The 27185-nt window shown below is 42.1% G+C and overlaps 1 protein-coding gene and 2 long non-coding RNA genes across 5 annotated transcripts in view; 2 read left to right on the forward strand and 1 right to left on the reverse strand.

Annotated features, from left to right (window-relative positions):
- Nucleotides 1-6358, reverse strand: part of CPEB2 (cytoplasmic polyadenylation element binding protein 2) — a 49683-nt gene extending 43325 nt beyond the window's left edge. For all 3 annotated transcript variants that reach the window (XM_064151430.1, XM_064151429.1, XM_064151427.1), the window contains exons 1-2: nt 5169-6358; nt 2178-2456 (exon numbers count right to left, since the gene is read on the reverse strand). In XM_064151430.1, coding sequence (XP_064007500.1) covers nt 2178-2456; nt 5169-6344 — 1455 coding nt within the window. In that variant the 5' untranslated portion in view covers nt 6345-6358. The remainder of the gene's footprint in view (nt 1-2177; nt 2457-5168) is intronic.
- LOC135179516 (uncharacterized) lies at nt 5922-6813 on the forward strand. The gene is made up of 2 exons (XR_010304024.1): nt 5922-6008; nt 6327-6813. It is a non-coding gene; the product is annotated as an uncharacterized LOC135179516 (long non-coding RNA).
- A 526-nt stretch (nt 6814-7339) lies between these two features.
- LOC135179515 (uncharacterized) overlaps nt 7340-27185 on the forward strand; it is a 313884-nt gene continuing 294038 nt past the window's right edge. Inside the window, exons 1-2 of the long non-coding RNA XR_010304023.1 lie at nt 7340-8143; nt 8745-8815. This is a non-coding gene — a long non-coding RNA (uncharacterized LOC135179515). The remainder of the gene's footprint in view (nt 8144-8744; nt 8816-27185) is intronic.

A 27185-nucleotide genomic window follows, 5' to 3' on the forward strand; every position in this document is an offset into this window, starting at 1 on the left:
AAATCACTACTGTATCTTTAAGAACCCTCAATCTAAATACCTCGGCCTTTTATGGAAGGGGACAAGCACAGCACAAATTAGCAAGATGGGTGTTTGACAGCATTGCAATTGCCAACACAAGTCCTGATGAAAAGGAGTATGAGCTCCAAGCTTTGTTCAACTTTTTCATGATGACTTGCAAAATACAGCAGTCACCACAAGGCGTTAACCACATAACAACAGAATAATAATTGAAAAACAAGAACATGATTCCAGCATAGCTAAGTAACTTATAAAACATCTATTGTTTCCACAATAGCAGTAGGTAACAGAAGGATTATTTTTGTGTTCTGCAACTCTATAAACATGTAAAGGAGATTTAAGTTAGATCTACAGCATAAATATAGCCAAATAGGTCTATTTAATTGGTGGCACTGCTGTCCCTAGGCAAGACCAATACCAATTAAATATGCTCACCTTCTCACTTTAACATTACCTTGTCAAAAAAATCCCCAAAATCACCAAATAGAAACATTAATGTTAAATTCAAAGTGTTTTTTTCTACTCTTCTACACAGAAATTATTTATAGTTTGAATGCACAAGACTTTTGTTTAGATGTCAAATGATTTAATCGGTGTTAAGATGACCAATGTAGAAACTTCAAAAAGTTCAAAGTAGCAGCCATAGCGACTCATAAGGCAAATTGAAGGAGTCAACATATTCACAACTTGTGCTTAGCTGCATATGAACTCCAGCGTATATGTCATCACAGTTTAAAGGTATGATGGTGTTAATATGTTTAACCCTGTTCCTTAGGCTAACATCTTCAGGACACACCTTGGTCTCTGCATTCAACTATTTCTCTCACACTGAAATTATTTGGTGACAATATTCCAGCTAGCAGGAAAATTTAATGGAACAGTTTTTGCAGTATAGACAAATAATATCTTAAATTTTCAGGTGCAATGCATATAACTGGAGCAGAATTTAGGCACGTCAAAAAACATCACCATTAGGCTCAAGAAAATGGCAGTATCAGAGCTCACCTGGATAAAGTCAGGACATGGCCTCCTGTGCCAAATGGAGCTCTACCAGCAATGGTAGAGTGCTAAGAAGAATAGGAACTCTAGTGGAAAACCTGGTCCTGGGGATAACCCTTTTGTCATTATTACAGCTACATAAGGATTAGCTTGCTAATTAATGCAAATACAGCTGTACAAACTCAAATATGGTCACAAGTACAACAAACAAAATGCTCGGTTAGTCTGTGTGAAATTAACAAAACCCAACTGTAACAGCCTTATGAGGAGATGAAGACTCTTCCAGTTATTTTCTCTGCTTTTTTTTTTTTTTCTGGAATACAGTAGCTCAGCATGAGAAGAGAAGTTGACACAAGTGTAGTGAAACTAAACAACGTACAGAATTAATGGAGTACTTTGCTTTGGGTTTTAAAGTGTGTAATTTCTAAAATAAGTTGTCCAAACTCTTTCTGTAACAAAAGACTGCCCAAAACTGAAAATAGGATCCAAAATAATAAAAGTGTCCCTAATGACAAATGTTATGATTAAATGACTATAGGCAAGAATGAAAAAAAACTGCATTTTACCAATAGGCTGCTGAGGCTGGTGGCAAGTGATAGTCACACAAATGTAAAACTCGGGAGGTGAACCTAGATTTTTAGTTCTAGGACGCATCCTCCTTCTTAACAGTTCTAAATCACAGGGGCATCCGGAAAAAAAGGGTAACATAAAAGCTGATAGAACACAGAGGGAAAAAAAATCTCAGTAATATGCAAATATGAGCCTACAATATCAGTGAAAGACAAACAGGACAAAGGCTCAGAGCTGTGTACAAAACTAAGAAAGCTTATGAACAAGCAACAGCAACAAAAATTCTGAGTTTTAAAAGGGATGTATAAACATATAAGCATTACCACTGACAGAAAATACTTGCTGGATTGCACATCTGCTGCATCAGTAAATACAGTTTTTGCCTTTCTTGACAGTCACTAATACAATTAACTGAGAATCACATTCTGTTCAATATACTGAACACTGAGGTTAGTTGCATGCAGTTTAGGACTTAATATATGTCCAATTTTCAAATGAAGCACCAGGGCTGCAGCCACTCCTTTAAAGCAAATGAAGCCTAAATGCTATGCAAGACTATGAGCACACCAGTAACACACCATCCTTACCTGCAAAGGAAGCAGAGTATTACTGTTGTTGTCAGTTCGGAAAACATTATCTTCAATCCAGGATTTTGGTGTCAGTGACGGAGTAGAGCGAGTAAATTTAGGAGGAGCTATGACATTACCAGAAAAGGGCTTCTTCAAGGGAGAGATCTGGTTCATAGTTCCTGGAATTCCCATGTTTCCAGTTCTACGATGGTCTCTGCCATGCATTCCTCCCCAGGATATATTTCCTGTGCTCCAGCCACTACTCTGATTGCTCCAGGGTGACTGCTTCAGGAGAGGCTAAAAAGAAAGATTAATTTATATTATTCTGAAAATACTTGAAAAGCTTTTCTGCTTAACCTCTCCACCAAAACAACCAACCCAACACCAAATAATCAATGCTCAATTATTTGTATAGCCCACTCTTTCTTGATAACATGTAAATTAATTTCTGAGGCAGGAAGAAAACATAGCACCATAAAAATCCTATAATTCCAATTCCCTTACATATCCCCTCCCAGAAAACCCCACAGTACTTATACAAGCACTTTAGATTGTCATTTTAGTAATCAGCAGCAGTTGAACAACTCCAAGGTGTATAACCAAGTTACAAAAATCCCAGAGACCATTTTATCATGTTACTTGTTAGTATACAGTGACATCTCCACAAAAATAACACAAGAATCTCAGAAATCTATTTTAAAATTTATCATTAATTATTATAGTAGTGGTAAGTATTTCTACTCAGTGTGTAGTATTTCACTATAGGGAGTAGAAATCTAAAAATCAGGTTGCAGACTGATATTTTGTCTTAGTAATACCACATAAAAGAAAAAAAGCACAGAGAATCTGTTTGAAGGAGTTAGCTTACAATTTCACATTAAAATGCATTATTATAAAGCCATTGCTGTAATATTTCTGGAGTAACAAACAGGACTATCTGTGGAATTCTGCAGGGTGGAACTTGAGAGTTTTCTTGAGCATTTTTGTTTCCTATTCAGACATGGTATAAAGTGCTTCTGTATCTAAACATGTGCACTATATTCCTCAAGCAGTCTTTAGAGGGAATACTTTACAGAACGACAAGTTTTTATTCCTAAGTCAAAACTTGTGCTAAATAGTGGTTATAGTGGTTATCATACTACCAAGAGGTGGACCCACTGAGCCTGACAGTAAAGAACTTAGGTTTATCTTTAGTGTTCTCTGACTGTTCTTGGAAATACTTTTTCCTCAAACAGAAACAGCACATGTGTGTGTGGATATTCTAAATACAGGTCTTCTGTGGAGCAAAAATGCAGTACTTTTTAAGCTTCGCTGCAAGCAACCCTCAGCTTGCAGTTCTAGTAACTTAAAAAAATGTAAAGCATGTCAATACATTATCCATTAGAGAAAATATAACTTTCTGGAGAAAACTGTAATTCTAACAACATCCTCCTAGAAAACAAACAAAATCCCCACTAAAGCCATTTTTGGTCAAGTAATCAGGAAAACATCCTATTTTATATAAGTACAGATAATTATGTTGTAAAACTTGAATACTTTAGTTAGACATTTGGGAGAGGCAGGCACTCTATTGTGAAACAAGCACTAGGAGATAATGCCAAACGTTAACAAGCCTTTAATGTTGCCAGCTAAGCTGTCATGGCACTGTTTAAGTTTACCTACAACTTGTAACTGAGAGAAAATTCCTGTACACCTCACTGTTGGGGAATTTCTTTGGAATTTGTTTGAGGCAGGTTATTACACACATTAAGGACAACTAGCTTCTAATCATGATGCATTCAGCTGAGCTCTTGAACACACACACACTTAATGCGAAATTCTGACAGAAACTCTTCATAAACACAGCTCTGCACATTGAAACCGACTGGATTTACTACAATGACAAAAAAAATGAGGCCTATATAACTTTGGCCTTTTATAAGCCAGTGGATGAATGGTGCAAGGTGTAATTATAATGCACCAGCAGGTAATATTAACATGGACATGCCTTTCCCCGATCTCTTACAAGTATTTTTTTCTAGGAAAAAAGGCAAACTTCCATTTTAATACGGAATCACCATGTCCCTTGATTGAAACCGGTAACACAACTACGGTAACCCAAAACACGGCGCTGTCTTTGCATAGATCAAATAATTTCGGGTAAAACCCCGAAAAGACAACAACGTTGACAGCCTTCCCGTCTGAATCTACTTTCGATGTCCTGTGTCCACTGAAACGAATATGCCCATGGGGTGCGAGGGAAGACCTGGGTCTGGGGAAGGGGCTTCCCAAGGATGAGGTACCGGCGGCGTCGGCCAGACCTGTCAGGCTCATTGTTCTGGGGACACTACACTCGCTACAGGCACCTGCGGCGCAGCCTGTGGGATAGTTCCACAGTGAAATTCCTTCTTGACAGGAAAAAGAACTGTTATTCTCTCTCCTATGAGGAAACGTCCTCCTCTAATTCCGAAAAGAAACGACGGCTCTGGGGAGTCAACGGCACACAGAGGAGCGCCGGTCACAGACGAGGTGACGCGGTCGAAACGGCCGCCCACCACCTGCCACCCGGAACGGCCGGAGGGCAGCGCACGGACGCAGGGCGAGCTGCTGCGAACAGTCTTCTCGCACGACCTCTCCGACCGTTTCCTAGCCTGGCCTCGCGGCGGGCAGCGGGTGCAGGTACCCGGTCACCAGCAGCCCTCAATCCGCCGAACGCGGCGGGGCGACAGCGGCTGGGCCGGGCCCCGCCCTGCCCCCGCGGTCTCGCCGGGCTGTCACCGCCGCACAGCCTCGCCCGGCGCCGGCAGCGGGCAGAAAGCAGCCACTCCGCTTCTATGACCAGCTACATGAGGGGAGCGATGTTCCCCCTCCTCACGTTCTTGCGTCCTCCTCCCGATGCCGTCCCCGCCCCGGGGCAAACCGTCGCCCCGATCTCCCTCTTCCCGCCCCGGGCTCCCTTCCGGAGCCGGTTCGCCTAGGCTCCCTGCCGCCCCGCCGCGGCTGCCGGGCCCTCCCGCTGCAGCCCGGTACCTGGTGGTGGTTGTAGGAGTTTCTCTGCTGCAGGAAGGCAGCGGCGGCAGCCGCCGCCTGGTGTTGGTGCTGGAGCTGGGGGCTCACAGGGGATCTCCGGTTTTGCTGTTGCTGCTGCTGCTGCTGAGGTAAATTCATCTGCGGCGGCGGCGGGGGGGCGGCGGCCGAGAAAGGGCTGCTGAAGGGCCCGGCGCAGGGGTTGTGAGGCGACACTGGCGAGAAACTCTGGAAGAAAGCGGGGTTGATCGATGACGGGATCCCCGGGTAGAAGCTGGTCTCGGATTCCGGGCTCGGGGGTGGCATCGCGCTGATCTGCCCGCCGCCGCCGCCGCTGGAGACTGGAGGCTGCTGCGTCTGCTGCGGAGGCGGCGACGAGGTCTGTACCGACCAGGGGGTGCCGAAGCCGGGCAGCGGCGGAGGAGGAGGGGAAGCCGCCGAGGAGGAGCCGCCCCCGCTCTGGTGATGGGGGCTGGGGATCTCCGGGCTCTGCAGGCTGCTAAAGCCAGAGCCTAGCCCACCGGGCAGTAGGTTCCCGGGGCTGCCCAGCAAGTGGCTGTTCGGGGGAGACTCCATGAGGGGCAGCTTGGCTTTCGCCTGCAGATGAGGAGACGGAGGCGGATTCACGCAGGAGGCGGCGGCCACCCCCACATTGGGGTCCGCGGACACCGATCCCCCCGGGCAGGAAGGGGCGAGCCGCTCTGAAACCCCCCTGTCCGCGCCGCCCTTCTGCTCGGCGGGGCTGACGGGCCGGTGGTGCGAGTAGTCTCCCGTTCGCGGCGGCTCCAGGGGGTGAGCGCTGAGAAGCTGGAGCTGCTGCTGTTGCCTGTTCTCCTGCTGCTGGTACTTGTCAGTGGGGTGGCTGAACTGCTGCTGCTGCTGAGGGGGGTGGTGATGATAGTCTAGGGGGTGGTGGTTATTCAGGGGGTGGCTGCTGCCGAGCTGGGCTGGGCTGCTGAGCTGCTGCTGCTTAAACTCTTTCCTCTTCTGGCTCAGCTGAGAAGGCGGCGGCTGTTGCTGCTGCGGTTGCTGCTTGTTTAAATCCTGATGGGGGCTGAGACTGGGTTTAAAGTCAGAGGAGGGGTGGCCGAGAGGGGGGTGTCCTGATGAAGGGCTGCTGCCCAGCCTCTCGCTGCCTGGCTGTTGCTGTGTCACCCCCAGGAGCAGCTCATCCTGCATGTTTTGATGATGCGCAGCAGCGGCGGCCGAGGGGAACAGAGAAGGCGGCGGCGAGTCGCCGCCGCTGCCAAAGGAACCGGTTACAGCGGGTGAAAAGGGGCAGAAGAGGAATGAGAGGCGGTTGCCGTCGCTGCCGGGAATGGCAAAGACCAGGTGCTTCCTACACCCAACGGTGGGCTTGAGGGTCGCCTTCTTTAGGAGCCCGAAGCAGTGGTCCCTAGGCAACGGGGGTGGGGGGCTTCCCCTGACAACGGCTCCACGGAGGGGCTTACTCCCCCACCCCGGGAGTCTGAAGAGACAAAGATAATTAATAATCTTTAGGGGGTGGGGGGTAAACACCCGCCTACCGCGAACCCTGGTACGAATCAAAAAATTGCCTAGTTCTAGAATAATCCCTTCTTCCTTGCCGTAACATCCACTACATGTTTAATATCCGAGCCTTTTAATAAATAATCTTGTTTTTATCAGGCTTTTTTGCCCCCCCTCCCTTTCTTCCTTACTCTATCGGGACCCCCGGTAGGGCGGCCCTTCCCGCCTACGGCCTCACCCAGAGTAACCCGCTAGATCACCACAAATGCCCCAAGACAGGTCATTCTCCCCCTGACAGCTTCCCCCTGCTCCTGGTCATTCCTCCATCCGAACATTCCACCCTCAACCCCCGTCGCCGCTACACCGTAACGCGGGGGTAAAGCGGGGATTTTCCAGGCTTGACACTGGCAGGGAGGGAGGAAGGTAGGTAGGCTGCCGGCACCCCCACACCGATGACAGACCTGATTTCCGTACCTAGGCTTCTCTCTCCCCCAAGCCGCCTCCCCAACCCCCTACTGCCGGCGTGAAGCCGGCTCAACGCCCTTAAGAATGCCGGAACATTCGTCATAGGTACGTCACGGTGCCCACCCCCTTGCCCGCCCAGCCAATCCCAGTGACGCGCCGCTGGGCCCGCCCCTCGTGAATAATGCATCAGCGGCCCTCCCGCCCTGCCCAGCTACTGCTGCTCCGGGCAAGGTGGGGTGGGCGCTCGCGCTCACCAGCGCCTGTGCGCTGGCGCTGATGAGCCGAGTGAGCGCTACCACTTAAGCAGGAGTGGGGGGGTAGAGGCGACAGCCTTTAAATAACGACCGAAATATTTGCTGGCCCTTTGGGTGAGGAAGGCACTCACTGGGCTTCGATGATGGAAAATTCCTGACATAAAGTGACTTGACTTCGTTTCGCGGCAGCGACTGAGACTGGATTTTACCTCTTCAGACAGAGCCGGGGGGCGCGGGGACAGTGGTTTCCCCGGCTCTGTGTGTGTGTGTGTACGGCCCAGGGAGGCGGAGCGCCCGGCCCCCTGCCTCGCGCGCCGCTCATTTGCATTGACGCATGGCCGCGCGCCATGGGCGGGCGGGCTGAGGGCGAGGAGGCAGCAGCGCTGTGGGTGTCGAGGCGCAGCTGAGGGAGTTTCCTCTCATGGCTCGCCCGGCGCTCTGCTACCGGTATGCCGTAGCCGGCTGCTGCAGTGGGGCTGGTCGGCATAGTCTGGGGCTTTCTAGTTCCTTTGACGTCTGCTCGGTCCGTGTGAGGCTGGAGAGGCAGCCCCAGGGTGGCAAAAGCTGTGGCTTCCCGTTCCTTATGTGATAACGATGCAGTGGCACACCTGGCCTTGTGGAGAGATCCCAGGTGAAGCTGGGTCAGTCACTCATTTTTCTCCACCCAAGTACTTCCATTAAGCCATATCACTCATTGGCCCCTCAGTGATCCACAAAAGCTCAGACCAAGCACATACTGAGGTGTGGTGACACGTCATGTTGCCTCCTGAGGTAGGTATTTTCTGGACAGGCAAAGGTGAATTTTTACCTGAAGAGTAGCTCTTGACAAACGCTTTATGCAAGAAAGAAATAGTTTGGCAACTCCAAATGTGCTGCTGTTACAGACATAGATATCCCTGAAAAGGCAAAAATAAATGTGCTCCCTTTGTGCTCTGCAAAAGCTGTAGTTCAGCAGTGAGAGAATTAATATACGGCTACTGAATGTGAGAGTACGTTGGGGAAGTGCCATTCTGTGCTTGACCTATTGTACTGTTCTCTAGGCATCTATTAGTGGCCACTGTCAAAGACTGGATGCTTTGCATTTGGCCCACAGACCTTTGGCCTGACCCAGTGTAACTACTCTTTGTTAAATCTATGTTTGTAATATGCAGATAAAATGTAGAGGGGAAAAAGAGAAATGCTTCAGCATCTGCAGTTCTCTCTCTTGTGGTCATGGACTTGTGTGGGTATCCATATTTTGATATCCATGCTCTCTTGCGGGGTTAAGATGATAATACATTTGCAGCATTGAAGAGTAATTGATAGATATTTATCTTTTCTGGTTTATGGCTTAGTACTCCAGAGTTATTCATTATATTGGCATCTGTTTCAGGAACTCTGCAGCTGCTGTCATTTACAAGTGGCAAAAAATAAAGAGTGCAGACCAAAGCCATACAGATCGTGGTGAGTAAATGTTGCTGGCCAAGTAATGGTTCCTGTCTGAATGGTGAGTTGCATCACAGCATGGTCCTCATAAACATTAGTATTGCGCTCTGCAGAACTGGTAGCATCTGGCTCCCTTTTGCGTTCATGTCATATGCCTGACATTTGTTATGCGCAAGCCTGAACAGAAGCTGTCCTCTACCTGGGGCATTCTCAGGCATCTAGCAAGGGTGGAAACAGTGCTGCATGGTGTCTCTTCTTAAACCAGCTGTGTGTTTCTGTGAAGTGTGTAGGAACTCATTTAATTGGTTCTTATGTATCTCTCAGCTTTAAATTAATCTCAAAATCTAGCGATTCTTCCTTCAAAGTCCAAGTAGCTCTTTAAAAGTGACTGAAACATGAGAATACTCAGTTCCTCTGTGACAGCTGATCTCCACCTACCCCAGTCATGCATGTTTATTAAAACAACTTTCATGGGGTGAATCTTACCTGTTTGTAACAATGCAAAAAATAATCATGTGCTCTGTGTTAGCTGCCTAATCTACAAATGCAAGACAGGTACTATCAAAGGATTATTTGTCCTACCCTAATGCAGGTACCTTTAAAGAGAGAAACCTTATCTCTCTGCTGATTCTGAGGAAAGCTTCTGACTATCTCTTGATGCAAAATCTAGGAGGTCTTTGGTGCTCCTTGGTCTTACAGAATATATTACTTGACTCTGATGCAAGCAAGAATAGCTGCACTGAGTTAAACCAAGAATCTTTTTGGCTATGTATCCTGTTTCTTCTGCCTCTGATACCAGACCTCTTGGTGTGGGGTGGGGCCACATATTCTATGTTCGCCTCCACCAAATCGACTTTCTTAACCAGCACTTTGGTGTCTTCAAGAAATGCTGAGTCTTGTCCTTGGTGCTGTTTGTTTTCTCTCTCCAGTCCCCAGTTTCTTGATTTTTGACCATTTGGCCTTCTCACCTTCTTGCTTCAATGTGTTGTTTTTTGTTTGTGGGGTTTTGTTTGTTTGTTTCGTTTTGGTGTTTTGTTTTGGTTTGTTTTTTTTGTGTGATTGGGGATTTTGTTTGCTTGTTTTTGTTTTTTTTCCTCCTTCATAATTCTTCAATTTCTTTCTGCTTTATTATATCTTAGATGCCCCTTTCCAGGAAAAGTTGGAGAGTTTTTTTTTAATTTGGCTAGTAGGAGGGTAATAGTATCTGAAAATGGTTGCCTAAACAAATGTGTCAGAACATGCTAAGCATGTATAAAGCTTTCTTTGGTTACCTCAACCAGTTGTAACTCAGGAACTTCCTAGATTTCCCTTTCCAGACTTTAGGGGATACTGGGATGCTTGGTCGCCATACTCTCTGATTGTTAATGGAAAATGAGCATGTGCTTGGGCCTGAAGAAGAGGGCATGCTGGTAGACTCCTCGCCCCGCCCCCCCCCCCCCCCCCCACCAATCTGCGTGACTTAAGGAAGCTGGAGAATCAGAGAGCTGGGATGAGTTGCTTGGACTAGACAGCAGTTCCAGGAAGGTGGATGCCAAGCCATATGCAGTATCACTGTACATCACAGGTGAACTGAAAAGAACAGGTGTTGCAAAACAAGCTGTCAGTGCCTTAAGACCAAATACACCTAAGTTATGATTCTTGCAGCCATTAATCACCCCACTCCTGTGTGTTCATTGCAACAAACATGCCAGGCTTCAGCTTCACCTGGAAGGCCTGTGGTGGAGCTGGGGATGACAACTCTCCTGAGTCTGTCAATGCCTGAAAGATGGTGATCATCTTGTTTAACTGCTGTTCTGCATCATCCACTGTGTGATAAATTTTGTATGGCAAATTGCACCAGCAATGCTATGGAAGAGAAAATACAAAGACAAATCACAATTATCTATATAAAATAACACTGTGTAAAGACAAATAAATAAATTGTAAGGATTACAAAGAATCTCTTTTGGCTGCCATTTTGCGTGACACAGAAGGGTTCATGAAGGCATTGGCTTCTGAATTTTGTCTTCGAGTGGTTATAATCTCTTCTATAGTTTACCATGCACAGCTGCAAATAACATGTACACATGAAAATTATATTTGCTTTAATAGAAATATACTAAACCCAGCTTTTCTGGTTTGGTTTTTTCAGGTTGTAGTTAAAAGTAAACATGGCTACAGATAGTTCTGACTTTAGAAAACCCTTTCTTGTGAAGTGGCTCAGTGTAGAGGCTCACTGGCTCCTTGTAGTGCAACAAATGGTTCTTTCCACAGTTCACAATATTTATAGGCCTTTCACCATTTACAGTGATTTACTGCTCCGTTTGACCCCTCTTCCAAGGCTCTACAGCCACAAGAAAATCAGGGATTTGGTATCAGTTGCTTGTTTTCTGTTTGCTCTTGTACCTTTCTTTCTGCCTTTCCAGATCTTCTCCTCTTCCTGGTCTCTTAGTCAGCATTCTGTATTTAGGTCGCTCTGTGTGTCCTGTGCTTATCACAATGGCTCTGCCAGGAGATCTGTCTCAATCTGCCCTAGGATCAGGGAAGCACACAGTCTGCTGTCCTGTGGTCCGTGACATGTGACTGCTTCGTTCCTCTATTTAAGTCTTGAAACGGGTTTGCAGATGCCTTCCAGGAACAGCACGTTGTTCTAACTGGTAACAAAAATATATGATTCAGATGCTTTTGCTAGAGCTGCTTCCTCTTAATCTTAAAATTGATTTTTGTTAATGACTTTTTCCTCCCATGGAAACGTGGAAAACAGTCTGGGACTGCAGGTTATTCATGTAGAAAAAAAGATGATGAGGTTTGACATTTCACAGGAAAAAGAGGTCTGAAGATTTACATCAATTTACTGGTTTTCTGTTCTTGTTTCTTTTTTTTTTTTTTAACTCTGAAAATAATAATCACACCTTCTTGGGAAGAAGGTAGGCAAGTTTTTGCACTGAGCAGTCTGAATAACAGCAGCTTACCTTTTTTTCTCAGCATTTTTTCTCATTAAAAAAAAAAATTAATTGTCCAAGTCTAGAAAAATTGGGAGAGAAGCCTTTGCTCGTTCACTGTGTGTTGGAATGAAATTAAAAGCAGTGGGAAAATTTAACATCAGGGATTGAGATAGTTTACTTTATTCTGTATTTCCCATGCCATAGTTTCATTTGTTTGTTTCTTTTTAAAGCTAAAAATATTAAAATAAAGCTAAAAGAATTAAAGTTCACAGGAGATGGACAGCTTTCTTTTATTCAAAGCCTGACTTCCATCATGAGAGCTAGGATGCCTGCTCAACTTGAAGGATAAGGGTTCTGGTCATGAGCATGCAAAGCAATGATTTACTCTGTCTTTTCTCCTTTTTGCCCTGGAGTTTAACCAGCACATTAGACTTATATTTTCTTGCTTGCTAGTGGCAGTTTCTGTTTCTTTTTTGTTTGTTTGGGTGTTTTTTTTGGTAGTGGAAGTCATTAGAGTTTCTCCCAAGAGAATCACTGCCAAAGTAAACAAACATCTTCATGAAAGGGAAAATAATGTCTGTGGAGCATTCAGAATTCCATGTTTTACAGACAAGTATTTATGGCAACCAACTAGTGAATTAAAGTGAATTAAATCCTATTTCTAGTTTGCTGCCTCTGCTGTGCTAATTGAATGTGGCAATTTCTGCTAGTTTCTCAGCTATGCAGTGCGAGTTCTGGATGTTAGTTGTAATTTGAGGTGAAGGGAAATATGAGATGAAACTTGGTTTAGAAGGAGGATATATATATATGTATAAGTATACATATATGTTATTGTTGGGAATTCAACACTTCATGTAAACCTCCAGGGAACTGCTGTTGTCTCCAAAATGCTCTGCATGTGGTTGGCAAGAACAAGGACGGAAGAAAGTTCAGCTAAAAAATTCATAAAGATTGTCTGGTGGAATGCATTACGGTCAGCTGTATACCTCTGTGCTCTTATCCCTCTGAACTGATGTTTTTTAGCTGAGATGAAATATTCTGAGGAACAGGAGGCTGGCAGATTTGCAGTGTAGATTGTTTGATGGTTTAAATGCTGTGACTATCTCATCTTACTGTTCAGTCTGTAGATACAATGTAAGCTGGATTTGCTGGAAAGTGATAGAAGAGCTCCGTGTGTACAGCCTACAAAACTGTGAAGTGCTGATGTTCTGTGTGCCACAGAATCTTGCATGCTCTCCACCTCCTGTCCAGGAGAGCAATAATTCACTAGTGGAGCAAATACACTTCTAATTTGTTGAGGATAAGACCATATCTAGTGCTTTGTTTAGGCTTTCACAAAGGGCAGCAGTGCTGACTTGGAACTGCTGCCAACACCGTCATATGTTTCATGACAAATGCAAAGTGTTCAAAAAGTTGGCACTACAAAATAGAGATACTGTCAATCTCTATTTAATTCTCAAAAATGGCTTTTAGGATTTTAAAGCTTGTGTTGCTGCTGGTGCACTCAGGTATCAGATAGCTTTAACAGTCCTTAGAACATGGCTGGTTAATTTAATTATATAGGTATGATAGAACCCAAAATTATTTTGAGGATAGAGGATGCCGAGGTTTTACTGCTGATATTTTCTTTTGCACTGTGTGCAGAAGAGTTTGCCTGTCAGTGTGTGCCACTCTTGTTAGAACACAGTGTTTCCTTATCTTTTCTATGAACAGTACAGATGCAGCTGCCACTATTTACCAAACACGAAGGTGTCGATCGTGGCCCTGAGGGTATGTTTGGGTTCTGCTTTAAAAACTGCGTGAGCCATCTCCAATGCTTTCATGAATATTCAGTGAATATTTGCATACCTAAATATTGTGGTGTAGGTGGCTCCTGGAAATTTTAAGGAATGATCTCAGTGATCATGGGATGGGAAACTTGGGTTTCTTAAGCAAAGAATAATTGTGTTATGCTCCTAATGTTGGAATGATCTCCTCTAAAGGGTTGTAGTCTGTAGCCTCATTGTATTTGAGAGACCAAAGGAGGCCTTGAAAATTTTTGAGCAAGGAGGCTTTGAAATTAAGTTAATTGAATTCTGGAGGTAGGTTTCAGTGCAGATGCAGCAGGAAAAAGCAAGCATTTTTCTGCAGCTAGGTCTGTTCCTCTGCAAGAGTGTATGGACCACATAGCAAGTTGAACTGGAATATGTGTTTGCACCTTGTCAAGCTGTTACAGGAAGTGCTTTAAATTGCTACAAGACTTATTAAAGCTCACTTACTAAACATCAGAAAGGTGATAGAGGAGCAGGTTCCCTTTCTGAGACATAGCATCTGTGCTGTAGTAAAAGCAAAGGCAACCTCTCTGATTTATATGTGAAAACATATTCTTTTGTGCTTTACTTTATTTCCCCTTTAAGTGTAAAATGGATGTTCACTAATTTTACACCACTCCCCACTGTTCCAATAAAATTATTTTGAACAGACTCTGTAAGAAATGTGCTGCTTTAATTACTACAGAATTATCTCAGAAATTAGCAGTGTAAACCCATCAAATTCATCATAGAACTAAAATTCATAATCAAAATCTCATGTACAGTCTAGAACTGAAGATACATAGGTTAATGTGAAGAAAACCATTCACCATATCATTGTGGCTGACTGTGTGTATATCAACTAACCAAGGTGGGCCCAACAACTCGAAATAAGCTGGCCATTGTGATAGACAGAGCTCAACCATCCAGGAGCATCCAGGCTGATCAAGGGGGGATGCTCTCCTTCCCATTTCCTGAGGCTGTGCAGCACTGTTACAAAATACTCCAGAATCCATGGCAGGAACACTGAGGTTGTACCAGTGACGAGGCTGTGCCCCTGGGAAGTAGAAGAGGCAAGCCTGGGTGCATCATAAAGTTTAACTCACAGAATCGCAGAATATTGGGCTGGAAGGGACCTTGAAAGATCATCTAGTCAAACGCCCATGCCAGAGTAGGATCGCCTATAGCAGATCACACAGGAATGCATCCAGGCAGGTTTTGAATATCTCTAGAGAGGGAGACTCCACAAACCCCCTGTGCAGCCTGTTCCAGTGTTCTGTCACCCTCACAGTGGAAAAGATTCCTCCTCATGTTTATATGAAGCTTCCTATGTCTCAGATTCCACCCACTGCCCCTTGTCCTGTCATCGGGCACCACTGAGCAGAGCCTGGATCCATCCTCCTGGCACTCACCCTTTACATATTTATAAATACTGATGAGGTGACTTCTCAGTCTTCTCCATGACTCTGCCGTGAGCAGATGAATGCTCTCTCAATATCTGGCTGTTTTTCAGTCATGTCTCAGGTACCTTTCCCACCCCTGGCTTGGTTTTATATCTGTATCTAGATATTTTTAAGTTTTTTAACACATTAAATTACATTTTTGACCGGTGCAGGATGACTGATACTGAAGCTTTCCCTTATTTTCCTGCTGGTCTCTCTCCTTATTCTGAATATGCCTAGCTCTAGTTAGAACTCAGAAACAGGAAGTCTTGAGTTGTCTCATAATGTTTTACATCTCAGATCTGGTGATCAATTGTAAATCGATGCTAAGCTTTGTCACTTTTGACCATTCTTGCTATTATGGTTAAATGAAGACATTGAAAAGCAATATACTGTTTTCACCTTATATATTCTGATTGCTAAAACTGTACTATCTGTGTGGTTCTTTCTTATTGCTCCCATAGAATTTTTTTAATAATTGTAAAGAAATCCAAGAGAAATCCCTGGCAACAAACTACATGAAAGTTGAATGTATTAGAATACCCACGCTAAAATATTTTAGAAGTGCATTGGATGCATTAAAAAAAAAATAATTGAAACCTAGGAAATGTACTGAAAATATTGCACTTCAGTGAAGTGAAGTACATTAAAAAAGAAAGCACACTGTTAAAGTCATCCAGACAACCTTAATTTTCTTCTATAATGAGAACCTGAGGGAAATGTGGAGTTAAATTCAGTTTATTTCTGCAGACTCTTAATTTTTTTAACCCTTTATATATCATTTTACTGAAAAGAATTCTGGTCACGCGGATGCCTTAGTCCTTAACTCTTCTACTTTCATATGTTAGAGTTTGGGGTTTAAGTTTCGTATAACGCTGGCCACTGGAAGTTTTGCTTTCTAACCACATAGCTACAAAGAGAATAAGATCAGACCTATTATGTTAATCTTCTGTACAGAGAATACAAAACCCACTGTAATTCTGTAATTTCCTTTCTTGTGCTATTGAGAGCTCAGATCCATTTTAATGCAGTGGCAGAAAACAGTTTTCTGCTTAAGTATAGCTTACAGAAGCTGCTTTGCAGCACTGATGATCACATATGCCACAAATCAATTGTACCCTTGATATTAAAAGGGAAAATTACCTAGATCTTTAAAAATTCCCAAACCTCAGTAAATATCCTTGAGTAATTCTGATATCATTTTGGGTCAAGGTGCTTTGACCAGAGGTCAGTCAAAATGAATCATCTAAGGAACTTTTGTTTTCATATTTGTAATCTTTTTCTTGGTGCATGCTTATGTAGTATCTTGTAACTGATGAGCTGAAAACCTCATAGAATTCCTACATTAGGAAATCAAAGAGCTCTTCTTTTTCCTCTTCGCTTTTCCCCTCCAAAATAACCTCTCTTTTCAACGTTGAAAGGTTTTCTTTATATGAGGAAATTTACCAGAGACTATAGTAGTGTAATTATGCCTTATGGATGCTTTTTAATCTTGCATGAATGCCTGTGGAATTCAAGCATCCACATGGGGAGTTATACCATCAGAGCTATAGGGGTGTAATTATGCTGGTGAATTCTGTATGAAGACAAATGCTTTATGAAAGGGATTTTCATTTTAGCTCTTTACTTCTCAGCTTATTCATGTTTGGAACTAAAAGGAGTTGATCAAATCAATGAAAGTAATGAAAATTCGATGGTCATCAAGTAGACTGTCAAGTGCTGGGGAAATAGCAATGTAATAAATGTATATGTTTCCTGATAACATCTCTCTGTGAGGTTTTGTTCTTATTTTCTTGCTAGTGTTTGAGTTGGTGAGGGATTTATCGAAAGGTTAACAAGCAAGGCCTGTTCTTTGATGAGTCTCATAAACTAATATACCCAATAGCTAAACACTGGTAGGATATTAGAGATTCTTAGCTCTTATAAAAAGCATCTGGGATTTCAGGCAGATGTGATACTGGAGAATTACTCAGTCTTTTACTCTCTGTAGGACCTCTCTAGCTACCAGCGAGGAGATCAGCCACTGAATTTCTCTATGTGAATTGTCCTATATCCTAGTTACTTTGTAATTCCTTAAACATGTGTGTCCCAGGAGAGTAGTCAGACTGTTCTCTGCAGAAGCAACCCATTTACATGAAAATAACTTTCAATATGTCAGCAAGGCTGTAGCAACACTTTAATAATTATTTACAAAATGTGCTTAGGGTGAATTACGAGCCTGTCTCTATGTAATTGCTGTGTAGACTTGAAGACAAGAAGAGCCCAATCATTTGGGTGATGTAATCCAGCCCAGCCTTAGCACTGACTACAGAGCATTGTTCTGCAGGTCTTGCTTGAAGACCTTTATTTCAAGGTGAACTTCATTAGAAAGATGTCTGGTTCATATTAAGGAGTCCAGAGAACAAAGAGTCCCTGACATCTATGCCAACACTCAGTGTTCAGGTGAAGTGTTTTATTTGTGGTCTGACTTTAGCTTTGACTTAACTTGTTGAATCTTTGCTGGTTTTAAAAAAGCCTTTAGCACTGGACATTATTCAATGAAAATACTTAGAGGCTGGGATCAAGGCATCTCAGCCCTCTTTTGTTGTTAAGCAAATCTCAATGAGGTGCTTCAGTTTCTCACTGTAAGGCAAAATTTCTGTATCACCAGTTTTTCCTGTAGTTTCTTTCAAGTTTTCAAACATCATTAGTAAGTAAGAACATCAGGGCTGTCAGCAGTGGTATTACTGCAAGAGAATTAAAGCAGGAGTAGAACAAAAGCATGCTCTCATCTGTTTTTGAAGCATAGAGGAAGACATAAGGGCAAATGTATTGCTTCTACCAAAATTCTAGTTCTTCACATTATTTGTCACAGTCCTTTTACAAGAGATGGACTTCCATTGGATATTGCGCCTTTGCAAGATAGGCTTATTAGGGGAGTACAGTAAGGTGATACCTTGATTTGATAAACAGAATATTGTTTTGCCTTGGGTGATGTTGCATATAATGGTAGTGCTTCTCTCACGCTTCATATTCTTTTTACCTGCTTTCTTTTAGAGTTGAAAATACAGTCTCCAATTTTATAAATAGTCTTTACTTTTTATTCCAACATATTAAAGCAATTTTTTCCTCACTAATGAAGTATGCATTTGCATGTGGACATGAATTAAAGTGAAGCAGGTTACAATGTAGTATGGCTGTGCTATTTTCTTTATTTCTTCCTTTGTAAATTTTTTACCTGTTAAGTTTCCTTGTACTAATTTTTTGTTTCATAGATGGCCCACCCATAGATGTGGTCACCCAGAGTAGTTTACCCAATGTAGCCACCTAAGATACTGAGAAGAATTAGTCTTAAAAGTCTAATGTTGCAAATGGAAGATGGCTACCAGTAAAGCTCTGTGAGTTATCTATTTTGTAATTAATGTAGAACACAGAGGGGTTTGCATAGTGCTGACACGATTAATCACTGTCGTGCAGTGGATAGGTAAGTGTTTTACAAGCATATAAGGATGTGGTTTTGCAGTTGTACCCCATCACTCTAAAGCTGTTTCAGGCCTGCTGTGCAAGCAAATTGAAATAAAATATTTAAATTTTCATTTACTTAGCAATAATTTCCAGTCTGTGTACTAGTCATGATAAGGCCTTATCTAGACCATCTGAGGATTTTTTTTGTTGCCCAGAAAATAATGGGATCGATTTTATTGTGATTATGTAGCTGTTTGTGAGGGGCAGGAGCACTACAAAATAGCACAGCAAAGGCAGCCAGGAAGCCCATCATCCTGAGAGCTACTTGCAGTGTGCCCCTAAAGGAAGAGATGCTTCAGATGTGAGTAAAGAAACTGTTTGCTTCCTAATGTGTTCGGGGAAACAGCATATAGTATGTATGGTTTGTAAATATAGAGGAGTGCATTGATAAATGCTTATCAACAGTTTGAGGCATAACACATTAAGATCTCAAAACCAGCTGGCTGTTTACTGGCAAAGTTGAAAGCAGGACCTTATGTGAAATGATCAGAGATGTGTAAAGCCCAGTGATTTCCAGGGAGTTTTCCCACTTCTCTGGGCAATCTGTGCAAAGTTTGGTTGCTCTTATGGGTGAAGAATTTCTTCTGATTTGAGATTTCCTTTGGAGCAACTTGTGCCTATCGCCTCGTGTCTCCACCATCTCTATAACAACCATTTAAGTATTGGAAGATTGTGTTCAACACCCATCTGTCTCTTCTCCACACAGAACAAACACAATTCTTTGAAGCTTTCTTCATCTGTTAAGTTCTCCAGTTGTCTAATTATCTTGATGCCCCTCTGCTAGACCTCCAATGTTTAAGTGTCTCTTTTGATCTAGACATAGTATTCCAGATGTGACCTAAAAAATACTGAGAGTAAATTACCACATCGTTTTCTCTGCTGGCTGCAGTTAACCACGGCAGCCCACACCACCATCTGCCTTCATTGCTACAAGAGCACCAGTCTGGCTTGTGTTCAGCTTCTCATCCACCAGCACTCCCAGGTCCTTTTACCCCAAGTAATACTATTTCATTTTGGGCTTGATACAATAAAAGCAAAGCACAGAAGTTCACAAAGCTTCTGAACAAAAAGGAAGTGCTCTCCTTATTTTACCTGAAAGCCCAATGACATCAGCCTTTACTTGCATAAAACCTGGGTTCAGTTCTTCCCTTCTTTTGAGTAGTTGGCCTCATATTGCTCACAACCCTGAGTGGAGCCCTTGGGAGGAGACTGTAACAAGCCACAACATATTTTGGGATTCCTTCAAACTCCCATGTTGCCACAGTGATATTTTTGTTTAATATACTTTTGATGTTTCTTAGACTAGGGGCTGTAGATGTCATACTTTCTTGGTGATTATTTGTCATCTGTGCACTTTCTTCCCTTCCTGATTTGGTTCAGAAATACAAAAGTCCAAAGAAACTCCCTCAGAATTGTGGGAAGGAACTGTTTGCCCGGTTCCACTGTGATCCTTACAACATACTAGGTCTTTGTGTTTGGTTTCTTTCCTTTGATGTGAACGAACTTGCCTGGAGTTAAGTGATTAGTCATGACTTGAATGGCTTGGTAGTTCTGGTGAGTAAGTGGGGCTACCTGAATTTCATTTGCCACAGTTTTTTTCCCCTTTGAATTAGGGTGGCAAATGGGCCTTTTTCTTCTTTTTATACATTGTATAGCTTCATTTGTACAATAGAGTAAATTGGGGTGGGATAAGAAATACATGTGTTTGGTTTAGAGGAGCTAGGAAATATCTAAAAATATTTTCAACTACTGCAGTTTTTTAATAAGATGACTTGGACATGATTTTTGATGTATTGGATAATAAAAGTTGATCAATATTCATTGCTACTCTTGTTTTATTTTGTAATCCAGATGCCAGAATGAAAAAACCCCATCAAACAAAGCCACCGCCATTAACACTGCCAGTTTGCCTGCACAATAGCTATTTGCATCTCAGCATTGTGTTGCACATGCAGATATCAAACTGTGAAAAACAGTAATTTATTTAGCATGTTAAAAGGAAATAATAATACTTTTAAAAGAATTCCAAAAAGGTTAATTCAGATATTGTAAGATGGAAATGTCTACATCAAGCATGAGATGGAGCTGGGCGTCTGATGCACCAAGCAGCATCAGCCACTAATCACCAAAAACTCATGGGTATTTTAGTCCCTTTCTCCTTTGTGGAAACAAACTTTGGCACCAGGTGATATTTTGTGAAACATAAAATCAACTGGCTCATCAGAACAACTTGTTTCCTTAACTGAATGCTAAAAGGGGAAGTTTTAATGGAAAATGGGACTTTTGAAGGAAATCCTGCTGGGTATTCTAAAGGCTATGCTTTAATGAGCACAGAAGTAAGTTACCTTGGAGAGGGAAACTAGCTTAGTAAAGAAGGCACAAAGGTGATAATTAAACAAGAAATCAATGTTAAGTATGGGAAAGGGTGGGCATAACTGGGAATGAAAATTGAATCTACAAAATGTAAATTACTTTTAGGGAAGATAAAGGTACTAAGGAATTACTACTGGCCAGTAGCACTTAAAACAATAAGAAGACATTACCAGTGTATGAGGAACAAAAGAACAGCTAAATCAAGTGTAGATTTCAGTCTTGCAAAAAAACCCAGAACAAATCCAATGGCTGGAAATCAAAGCCTGAAAACTTCAATTGCTATAAAGATGCAGTGAAGGTGATTACACACAGGAATAATTTCCCAGTGTAGGTAGGTGGTAAACTTGCCATTGCTAGGAATTTAATCCAATTGGATACACTTTAATCTGACTATGGGAACAGACTTGTGAGCATCTCTCTAGATGGCTGTGGAGGTAATTTCTTCTGTACAATCTGTACGTCTGTGAATTTATGTTTGTTCTTTGTCACTCCATTTTTTGAACTGTTGGGGAGAACAGAGAGCTCTCATTGCCCTCAAAGTGTTCCACATACTCAGCTCAGCGTTAAGACAATGGCTAAAAAAGAGTCTCATGCTTCAGGGCTACAGCTGGCTGCCTGCAGAAGGAGAGAGGCTCGTTCTCTAGATTAATTATGGAGTTCTTAATTTCATTTTTCTTTGAAGCCTTAGGAAAAGGCATGGCTGGATATTAAACCTTAGAGAGATGGGGCCAGTGCTCTGCAGTGGGGTCCTCTATGTCAGATAGCTGCTGTCTTCCAGCTGTCTGCAGGATCAGAGGTTTCCTCCCTAACTCAGGGTACAAGGACTTTGAGGTCTTTTCGCTTTCCTCTTCCTTATGACATCCAGGCATATCTGAGATCGTAATTATGAACATTTGGGCATATCTCATATAATCACCTCACTATCATTACTGGAGCCTGGGGCAGAGGCATCACAGTTGTTTTTGGCATTCATATTAACTTAATTTCTTTAAGATTTTTAATTTTTTTTTTTTCAAACGAACTCACTGGGGAAAACTGTGGCAGATGAGTTAAGCATTATGTCATATACATGAGAGCAGGTTCTCCGTCCTGGTTTATATTGTACTGATTTCCAGCAATCCTGCCTGCTTAATTTTACCACAGTAAGAATTGTAGGTGTTAAAAACTGTTCCTTTTTTCAAGATGAGCTGGTGCCAGTTGTGATGCTTGATGGAGTTGCTGAGCTGCCACGCAGGCTGCTCAAGTGCCACTTTGCTTGCTGGCTGCTTGTAACAGCTAACAAAGGGTTTGTTGTGCTTGCAGCAGTATTGATTCTGAGTCCAGCTTTTCTTCTGCAGCACTCCCCACCTTTTGTTTAAAAACCTTGCCCCTCCAAAGCAAAAATAAGAAACCTTGCTAGTACTGCGGTGCCAGGATGCAATACCTTTTCTTATTGTTTTGTTTCTATTGAACTGGAAATGGCAGTGAGTGGAAAGAGGGATGTCAGGAGTTACTGGAAGCCAGGCTAAGGTGATTTGCTGTCATCATCTAAGAGGCAAACAGTTCTGCTAGGATTCTGCCTGGTAGACATGCTGGTAGGTGGCTCTGGTATTACTCTCCTCTCTGTTGCACACATATGAAAGTACTCACATGCTTCACCACCATCCTCCTTTCTGTATGGGAAGCTGAGGCTGTCAACAGACACCTATTATCATCTTGTGAAGCTGTGAAAAGAAACTTGCTGCTCAAACATCAGCATCTTTTCTTCTTAAGCTTGTGAAGAAAAGGAAGCCACTGCCTTACACGAGCCGTTAGGTATTCTCTTTGTGTGTCCAATGGAGAGTCACATTTTCAGTTGATGCTTGTTGTTTGCAAGTGGAACTGACACTTGCTTCTGTAAATAAATGTATTGGCTTATTGCATCAGTCATCTCATGTGTCATCTATCATATGGTTTATCACATGTCATTGATTTGCAACACATATAGCATTGAGTTACGATGTGTTTATGTTTATGGGCTTATGCTCTACCCATCATCTAACATGACTGAAGAGCTATCTGTGGCTCTTTGTGCTTATACAGGGATTTGAACATAAGAGCTTCAAGTGTCAGTCCAAGAGAAACATTGGAGATAGATGGCCTTGAGAGAGTTGAAGTGAAAAACCCAACAGATCCAGATAATTCCCTGAGTGGCAGAACTAATGAGGACTGGTTTGCTCAGGCTTTGTATCTCTTGAGGTGTGGTGCACTCATGTTCATCACATGGAAATGCCTCCTACTAGGGTATCTTCTGATTTTTCTGTGTTCTTGTAGTGAGATGCTTCTCTTCCCCTTAGCTCCTCTGCTATGGTGTTGCAGTTAGTTTTTTCCACACAGGCATACAAGCTGGCCAACCTGAAAGTGTCCAGCATGGTGAGTAGCTGCTACCAGGCAAACCTAATTGACTGCCCATCTCCTCTGCTGGCAACAAAATTGATTACTTTGTGAGCTGTCTCCCATGACTTGCTGAATGTTGTACAGGTCTGTTTTAAGATCTTCCTATTTTAAAAATGACTACACTGTTCAATTTAGTTGAAGCTGAACAGACATGACAGAGAGACAGTGTGATGCACGCAAGCTTCGTTTCCTCGGGAAACCCATCTGAAAAAAACCCAAAACTACCTAGGAAAATTTTCAGCCAGCATTTGAGAAGCTTGCCATTAATTATCAATACAAAGAAGCAGAGTGTGCTAACAGTGTTGCGTCAAACTATCAGAATCAATCTCTCAATAAATAGACCTCTTTCAAAAAACACATAAAGCATATCAGTCTTGTGTGCTGTGTGACATTCCTTTCTAGCTTCTGCATCTACCCTTGTCACAACAGCCTCCAGCCCTAAAGATCACCTTCCTTTACCCAAGGTCTACAGGATTTACAGAATTTAGAAGGAATATTCTGTTCCGAAGGTGTCAGAGAACCTCTCTCTTTAAAGTTGTTTATTCAGAGTGAGTAAATTGAGCTAGGTCAGCCTGAATTATGGCAACATTCTTTGGAGTGCCCACGTTTCTGGTGCTGATGGGGCTCAGCACCTCTTGAGGACTGCTGCTCTGCAAGGTCTCCTGCCAACCTTTCGCTCAGCCTTTGTTGCTTAGAGAGCTGCTGCCCTGTGACAGACATATCTACACACACTTTGCAGAGCAGTTTTTGGATTCACTGATGCAAAAAAACCCAAATAAAATATGCATTTCTTGTACCACTGTGTCTGTTGCTGCAAAATTGGTGTTTTAAAGGCTCTAGAGTTTCTAGAAATGGATTTTTTAATTTATTCTTAGCACTAGCCTTCTGGTGTTTACTTGCTTGCCTTCTACCTTCTGGAGGCTAGTCAGGAACTACAGCTTTTACAAATTATCCCTTGTATTTTGAGTTAATCTGGACCTTCCTGCACTTTACTCCATTGTTGTAAGTGCAGTTTATAATTTATACAGAATGTGGTTCATCTGCCCTGTGACTAGGAAATGTTTAAAGAAGGCATTCAGTCATAGTTTATGCATCCAGTGATGCAGGCTGGAGTTTTTTAAAGAGCCCAGAAGAATTAGACATTCATATTTCATTAAAATGCTGTGGAAGTGAAGCATATAAATTCTATTAAAAAGCTCAGTCATTATCTATAATTCTTGTTTATTCTCTGGTTTAATTTGTGCACAAGCCTGCTTAGGGGAGGGAATTAGATGAGGCTGGTTTTGCACACCTTGCCTTCACAATAGCGCTGAGGTGCAACCTGCAACCTGCCTTAGAGCTTGGGCATGATGCAGAACCCTCACCTCTTCCTTTTTAAGCTGCAGCTTCAGGTACCCAGCCAACAGATGACTTTATAATTAAAACCTTTTTTTCATAACCATAGAAATAAATGCAAGGGTCTGATCAATAAAACTGCTGATATAAATTGTTTAGCAAATATGTATGTGAATATAGTGAAAATATATTATCCATGCATGTGTAACATTCTGGGAATAGTTTTGATTTTTTTTCATGCTCTGAAATGCTCAGGGAGGCAAAGCTCAATGGAAGTCAGTTCAGAAAAATAGAATTGTGCTGCAGAATGTGAAAGAATTGGATATATTGCTTTTAAATACAACACAGTGTGACTAAAGGTTACATGTACTGCTCTGTCAGATGTCTAACAGTACACAAAAGCTTCCTCTATATGCAGAATTAGTAAAGTATAATATGGTAAATGCAGTGAAGAACAAGACGAGACCAACTGTTGCACAGTCAGACGAAGGAGGGTGAGGGAGCAGAGTTTGTTCTGGAGTCAGAAAGGATTGCTGCAGCAGTAGTTTATGCTTTCTGAAGGAAGGAGTTAATAATTGTGCCAGCAATGCCCAGCCCCTATTTATTGCAGGAGAGAATTAAAGGCTTTCCTGCCTGATGCTAAAAATAGAAGCCAAATTCAAGTTGTTTCTTGAAGACAGATGTAATTAGATCACAAAATTTCTAACTTTTGGGTCTAAATAATGGGATAAGAATGGCCACATTAAATCAGAACAGGCTACGATTTCTTAACTGTGTCTTAGGGTTGAGAATAGGACAAGCCCAGAGTGATACTTTCCCCAGTCTCTAGCTGTGTGCAATGCACATACTACTTTAACTGTAGATTTAAGAGCATTATATATTCATTAACTTCTGATGAATCCTTTCTCTATAGATTGCTCTAATTATTTCTTTACTCCCCTTATTTTTTTTTAGCCACAAGATTCTTGTAACAATAAACTACACAGTGTAGCTATGAATTGTATGGAAAAAATATATCTGTTTGATTTAAACTCTGCTATTGGGTGCCTGATAAGTCTTGTGATATGAGAAATAGCGAACAATTGTTTCTTACCACCTCTGCTATTCTCACTTTAATATACAGTTATTTCCTCTTAGTCATTTCTTTTCCAGGTTGAAAAGGACTTTCATCCATCCTCATACAGTTGTAGTAGCATGCTGCTATTCATCTGTGCTGTCCAGCCTACACCATTCCTTCTTCTAATATACCTTTGGACACACATCAGTCAGATCTAGGTGAAGCATTTTGGATGCAGATATGGTCTGGGTTTATACAGCATTATAATATTTTGACTTTTCATCCTTACATAAGGGTTTATAATATTTAGTTTGCATTTTCTGTCTGCCAGCAGGCACTGGACAGATGGTTTCAGAGAGGTCTCAAGAAAGAATCCAGAAGTCTTCCTGAAGTGATAATAAATAACTTATTGTTTATCAATGTGTGTGTGCAGTTAGGACTTCCCCCCCCTCGTGTGTATTACTTAGCATTTATCGATATTAAATAATGTCTGCGTTGTTGCTGAATCATTCAGTGTTCAGTATAATGACACCTTCTGAAGTATTGACTGTTGTGAGTAATTTGCATCATCAGTGAACTTTGCCATCTCATTATTAATTCCCTTTTCCAGACTGTTTGCGAATATACTGAGGAGAACAAGTACAAGTGTGGATAGCTGATAGCTTCTCTCCCATGGTGAAAACAATTTTTTTTACTGTGCTCCAACACATCATTAATCTGTTAGAGAATTTTCATCCTTCTGATAACTTAGTTTTTTAAGAGCCTTCAGAGAGAGATCTTGTCACAACACTTTGACTTCTGGAAGTCCTAGAACATTACAGCAATCTGCATTCCCAAGCTGGCTGACTTCTTTAAAGAACTATTAATACAATCAATTTCACCAACCAACAGTAAATTCAAAAGCCCATATTTAGTCATGTTTCTCCTTCTGCATGCATTTCATTATTTGTATATTAAAAATATCTACGAGTACTTTCATTATTAGTGCTAGGGCTTCTAGCAGGTTGTGACAATTTCTGCAGAACAGTTATTACTATGCTGCCAGAAAACTCCAGAGTGAGGTGCAGATTTTCACTGACCCTGAATGGAGCATGGTTTCTTTGCAGTTGAAGTCTTCTATTTATTTTCCATAAATGACACATCCCTGAAGCAACAGTGAGGGAATGAAAGTTACATTTTATCACAGTAGCATTTGCAGAAAAGTGAACTGCTAAAGTCCCTATCCATAATGAAACTTGGGCCAGCCATGACTTCCTAAAAAGCTTACCTGCAGGTGCTTAATTTTTTTTATTTAAAAATTTATATCTGAGCTTTATGAACTTCTGATTAAACTTTTAAAATAAATTAAGGATGAGAGGATTAGACAGGGAATTGGAAATGAACCGTGGTATCTTTTGCCTCTAGCTCAGCATTTTGAAGGCAACCCAAATGAGATGTGACAAAGTGCAGCGCGTTCTTTTCTTTTTGCTGACCTATGTGTAAGTGGAGTTTGGTCTCTGCCAAGTTCTTTGTGTGTGAATGGCAACATCACTGCTCCTGCTACTGTAA

The sequence above is a fragment of the Pogoniulus pusillus genome, chromosome 11 (assembly GCF_015220805.1).
Source record: "Pogoniulus pusillus isolate bPogPus1 chromosome 11, bPogPus1.pri, whole genome shotgun sequence".
NCBI classification, from domain to species: Eukaryota; Metazoa; Chordata; class Aves; order Piciformes; family Lybiidae; genus Pogoniulus; species Pogoniulus pusillus.